The 4,916-nt window shown below is 61.8% G+C and overlaps 2 protein-coding genes across 2 annotated transcripts in view; both read right to left on the bottom strand.

Annotated features, from left to right (window-relative positions):
* Positions 1–744, bottom strand: part of CCDC183 (coiled-coil domain containing 183) — an 8,864-nt gene extending 8,120 nt beyond the window's left edge. The window contains 2 exon segments of the mRNA XM_024762393.1: positions 22–143; positions 683–744. The gene's annotated coding sequence lies outside the window, so the exon portion shown is untranslated.
* A 2,263-nt stretch (positions 745–3,007) lies between these two features.
* TMEM141 (transmembrane protein 141) lies at positions 3,008–4,910 on the bottom strand. Its single transcript, XM_024762543.1, has 5 exons — positions 4,844–4,910; positions 4,500–4,566; positions 4,211–4,294; positions 3,843–3,950; positions 3,008–3,445 (listed from the first exon to the last, which is right to left on the bottom strand). Exons 1-5 carry the CDS (start codon positions 4,895–4,897, stop codon positions 3,432–3,434), a joined length of 327 nt encoding a protein of 108 aa, XP_024618311.1. The 5' UTR covers positions 4,898–4,910; the 3' UTR covers positions 3,008–3,431.
* Between the last annotated feature and the right edge of the window lie 6 nt (positions 4,911–4,916).

Below are 4,916 nucleotides of genomic sequence, written 5' to 3'. Positions count from 1 at the left end.
AGGGAGGGTCTCGCTGTCCACCTTCTTGGCCAAAGCCCACTCGTGGGACCCGCGGCAAATGTTGCTGCGCAGGACGGCCAGCGTGGCCTTGTTCTTGAACGTGGTCTCCTTCACCGCCTGTATCTGCAGCGCCCGACATTGCTCTGTGTGGAGGCACAGGGCAGCCAGGATGTAGGCCAAGGGCCAAGGGCCTGGCCGGGGTTCCCGGGTGGGGCAGGCTCCACGCCGGGGAGGACGGAGGTGGGGGCGTGAGTTTGCTGTCTCCAAGGCCGCGCTCCTTCCTCCCAGCCTGCATGGGGGCCAGCTTCACTGCTCAGCAGTGCTCATCTGGACGGCTCTCAGTGGACAGCAGTGCTGGGAGGTGGGGAGGGTGGGGTGCAAGTCAGGGACGGGCAGGCCTGTGATTTCTTCCAGACCCTCTAGCCACAGAAGTGGGTGGATCCCCTCCTGTCCCCTCTGGCTTTGAGGCCAGCGTGCTCACAAATCTCCTTGAAGCCCCCAGCTTCTGCTCCCCCTGCCCCCTGCATGGCAGACCCCTCCGATCCCTTCCCCCCAGCTCTGTTTGGGGGTGAGCAGTAGAGTGGCCCCCAGTCCATATGCCCTGGACCGTCCGTGTGTTAAGATTGTAAGTCCTGCCCCCAGGAGCCCCGGAGGCCCTGGGTCACCCCAGCGGCAGCCACACCCTGGAGCCGAGTGATAGCCTTCAGCTCCTGGATCTGCCTCCACCTCCGCCTCACTACGGATCTTCACGGCGGCCCACGGCGCCCTCCAGGGCCCATCCGCACCCCCCACCCTCTCTGTGCTGAGCCTGCCCCGCAGAACCACAGTTCAGATTGCTCCTGGAATCTCGGCCCATTGTGACGGGGGCGGAGGTTCTCAGCACCCAGGGAACCCGGGAATTCCTGGCCCACCCCGACGACCCCACCCTCTGCCCCCAGCCAGCCTCGGGGTTGCTCTCCTGGACACGAGTCTCGTGGCTGCTCTCCGAGGTGATTGGCAGTGGCACCGCACCCCACGGTGGCGCCACTGCACCCTCCCCATCCCCCCACACCCCCAGTGTCCTCCACTGAGCCTCCTAAAACTTCTGACCTCTCACTGCCTACAGGGTCTCCATTCCCTTACCCCACCCCAAGTTCAAACTCCAACCCTGGTGACCTGGCTCGTGAGACCCCCAGCCTCGGCCCTGACTACCCCATCTCTCCCTGACCATCCCTGCTCCACCCCCACTTCCCTGGGGAAGTCCTGGGTCCAGCTTTAGCTGTCACTTACTCCAGGAGGAGTCAGTCCCCTCCCTCTGCACCCCCAGCACAAGCTTCCCTTACAGCCATGTGGCCCAAGCCTGGGATTCCAGGGGTGCACATCAGATGGGTTACTTCTTCCAACCTGCATGAGTTTGCTAACAAAGCACCACAGACCGGGCAGCTTAAACAACAGAAGTTTATTGTCTCACATCCTGGAGGCTTGAAGTCTGAGACCAAGGTGTCGGCAGGGCTGGTTTCTCCTGAGGCGTCTCTCCCAGGCTTGTAGACGGCTGTGTCCTCGTGGGGTCTTTCCCCTGTACTCATCTGTGTCCTAATCACCTTCTCTTATAAGCACACCAGTCAGACTGGATGAGGGCCCATCCCCATTTTAACTTAATCACCCCTTCAAAGGTCCTGTCTCCAAATGCAGTCATATTCTGAGGTCCTGGGGGCTAGGGCTGCAAACTGTGAGTCTGTGGGAGACACAGTTCAGCCATAACAACAGTCTTCACCCATGCGCTGTTACAGCACCCATCTTTCTCTGTGACCTCTCAAACAGATCCTTTACTTTTCTGGTCACTCTCTTTTTAAAAAGTGAGTCCAGTTCCCTCTGAAACTAAAAGTTCTCCCTCTGCCCTCCCTCTGAGCCCAGGTCTTTCCCTCAGGGGGTTGGGAGGGCCTGCCGTGGGCAGGGTCTATTCCCTTGATGCCCGTGTTCTCCCAGGGTGTGAGGCAGAACCTGTGCCCCAATACTGGTTCTCCTTTCCTCAGATGGAGAACCCCTGAATTTTAGTGGGCACGAGGCTGCCCAGAGCAAGCTGCCCTCCTAGGTGCCTTTGCACTAGGCGTCCCACGTGACTTAGTTCTAGCCAATGCAGTGTTCAGAGAAGTGAGCGAATTGCCCTCCTCCTCCCCCTTTCTCTTTCCTGTTGACAGGGATGAAGACCTGATGTCCGGAGCCAGCACAGCTGCCTGGGACCATGAGGTGGATTTGGAATGAGGGCCGTTACAGCACGGAACACGCTAAAAGAAGCCTGGGTCCCTGACTCCATACAGCCCCAGACCACCCACTTGAGCTTTTCCATGAAAGGAAACGAAAACTCTAGCTTGCTTATGTCATGGTTATCTCGGGCTTCCTGTCGTTTTGCCTTCCCACGAACAGATTCCCTGGTGCACAGCGAGCGTGCAGTAGACGTTCTTTTGCGGGACTGGCTATGTCAGCAGGCGCAGGGGCGGAGCTGGGGCTGGAGCAGCGCGGCCCTGTGTGCCTTCAGTGTTACCAGGAAGCCTGCTATAAAGGACGGTGGATTTGCCCAGGTGTTATATAATCTCTGCCTCTCCCTCTGTTGGGGGTGGGTGAGGTGGGCAGTCTTGCCCACCCAGGAACACTCCTCCATGTGGACAGAGCTCCAGTAAGCTGACTCTGGCCTCCTGAACCACTCACTTCCTCCTCCCCAGGGGAGAAGTGGCTTAATCTGATAGGTGGGTTGGGAATGATAGGCAGGTGGGCGTGGCCACTTCCCGTCCCTTGTCTCCTGGAAGCTGCACACCGTCTGCTCCGCTGCTCTGTGCCAGGCGGTACAGAAGCACCCCCGCATGGAGGGCCCATGGGGGCTGCCCAGAGTGTCTAATCCTGGGGTTCGGTGTTAGGAACTGCCCTGGCACCTCCTCCAATCAGCTGTATGGTACCGAGGTGACCTTTCTCTCATCTTCTTACTGCGCTGACTTGTTTCCCAACTGCTTTAGAACTCAGGCGGGAAACGGGAAACAGCAAAAGGTGTTTATTAGTCCCACAACCCCCAGCGGCAGCTGTCAGCTCTGACTGGGGTGGGCGGGGGGGATGCAGGGGTCAGAAAGGGCGTATCAGCAGCAAGAAGTGCAGAAGGCCCAACCGCCACCCCGGAGCTGCCGCCCCCAAATATGCATGAGACAGGCCTGGTCTTCTCCAGCTCTGTGTCCACCACGTTTCTCACTGCCCTGCAGGAGGCCAGCCACCCAGGGGCAGCACCTCCTGGTCTGACCTGGGCATCCAGGCTGGGCAGGAGCAGTTTGCACAGGTCTGACAGAGTTGGCCATGCATGTGTGCAGGGGACATGGGTGTGGGGAGGCCAGCCTGGGGTGCAGAGGTGCTGAGGGCTGTGTTCTAGAACTCTCCGGCCCCAGGTCCTCTGTGCCCTGGCTGGAGCTCTCCTAGCTGTGCCGATCTGTAAGAAGCAAAGGGAGACAGCTAGAACCACACCCCAAAGCTGTGCCCGGTCCCTGTGCCCATTTTACCGGGGCAAAAACTGAGGCCTGTAACAGGAGGGATGCAGGCAGTGGAGGCCAGGCTTGAGATCAATCAGCTTGATGTCCAGTGCGGGGCCTCTCAATCCGGCCGCTCTTCTCGGGGTGCCCACCCTCCTCACTCTGCACTCGCCCCTCCCAGGGCCACCCAGCCCCTCCTGGGTCTTCCTCCTGCACAAGGGCCTGGAAGTTCTGTCTGCCGCAGGCCCCCTCCCTCCCGCCCCCACCCCCATGCGCGTGTCAAGGGGACAGGCCTGTCCCGCCTACGCCCGGGGAATGGAGCCTCGGTTCCCGTCCTGCTGCCCCCAGGACCCTCACCTGTGTCCATGTCTTTGGGGAGCTGCCCTGTCTCCAGGAAGAGCCAGAGGTTGCTGCATTTCTGCGACTCCACTCGGGTCACCCAGTAGCTGGCCACTGAGCCTGCGACTGGGGAGAGGCGGGCAGGGGCCAGTGGGCAGCGGGGCGGGGCCTCTGCACTTGTCAGGGGAAGGGAGCAGGGTGCAGGTTTCTTCCTGGGAGCGGTGGGGTCCAGCAGGGCTCCCACTGAGAACTGGAGCCCCATCCCCGGAGGCAGGGATGCCCGGAACCACAGCCCCCCACCCCTAGTGGGATCCGCTTCTGCTGAAGAGCCAGCGGCAACAGGGGTGCATTTCAGGGGCGCCAGGCACCAGTCCTGGAGTACCCACCCACGGCCACCAGCACGTTCCACTGAAAGGGGTACGGAAACTTCCTCTGAACGAGCATCTGCAGGCCGACGGTCGCAGCGGTGCCTGCCAAGAGCCATGGTCCGCATCAGCCAGCCCGTCCACGGGGCTTGCCAGGGGACCACGGGGCTCTCGGCCTAAGTGCTCGCGACACCTGCCAGGCTCCGAGCACTGCGGGCTGGCGACCTGGCGCCACCTGCTGGGGAGTCAGGGTGAGACAGGAGGGTGAGGTCTCTTCACACCCCAGGACAGACACCTGGACCCAGCCTACCTGTGACAAAGGTGAAAATGCCCTTCATGAAGGCGTTCGACTGGCACGCGGCATACTCCCCGAGTCCCTGGGATGGGGGAGGGGGTTGAAGGCTCAGTTCCCCGTCCCTCCTTTGGGCACACTCCGGCCCTGGGGTAGGCGACCGCTCATCGTGAGGCCCTGGGGGCCTGGACACATCCCACCTGCCCCCATGCCCACCCAGGATGCCTCGATCTCCACAGCAACAGGGTCCCCCACCTCTGTCCCCCGTCTCTTCCCTGATAAGGGCACTCCCACCGAGGCCCCCGCCCCGCGCAGGTCAGCTTCTGAGGTCAGGGGCCCGCGTCCCAGGCCAGCCTTCTCACCGGGTGCTTGCTGGCCACGGCGTCGTCCACCCGGGACAGGCCCAGGTTCACCATGGCTGGCGGGCCGCGGGGA

This window comes from Neophocaena asiaeorientalis, unplaced genomic scaffold, assembly GCF_003031525.2.
Source record: "Neophocaena asiaeorientalis asiaeorientalis breed wild unplaced genomic scaffold, Neophocaena_asiaeorientalis_V1.1 scaffold78, whole genome shotgun sequence".
NCBI classification, from domain to species: domain Eukaryota; kingdom Metazoa; phylum Chordata; class Mammalia; order Artiodactyla; family Phocoenidae; genus Neophocaena; species Neophocaena asiaeorientalis.
Note: the sequence above shows the minus strand (reverse complement) of the source record. Positions and strands in the feature narration are given on the sequence as shown.

Coding starts and splice junctions, on each gene's coding strand:
- TMEM141 (XM_024762543.1), bottom strand. CDS start 4,897: ATGGTGAACCTGGGCCTGTCCCGGGTGGACGACGCCGTGGCCAGCAAG. Junction 4,567..4,843: donor CCGTGGCCAGCAAGCACCCG/GTGAGAAGGCTG, acceptor CCCCCATCCCAG/GGACTCGGGGAGTATGCCGC. Junction 4,295..4,499: donor CATTTTCACCTTTGTCACAG/GTAGGCTGGGTC, acceptor GGCTCTTGGCAG/GCACCGCTGCGACCGTCGGC.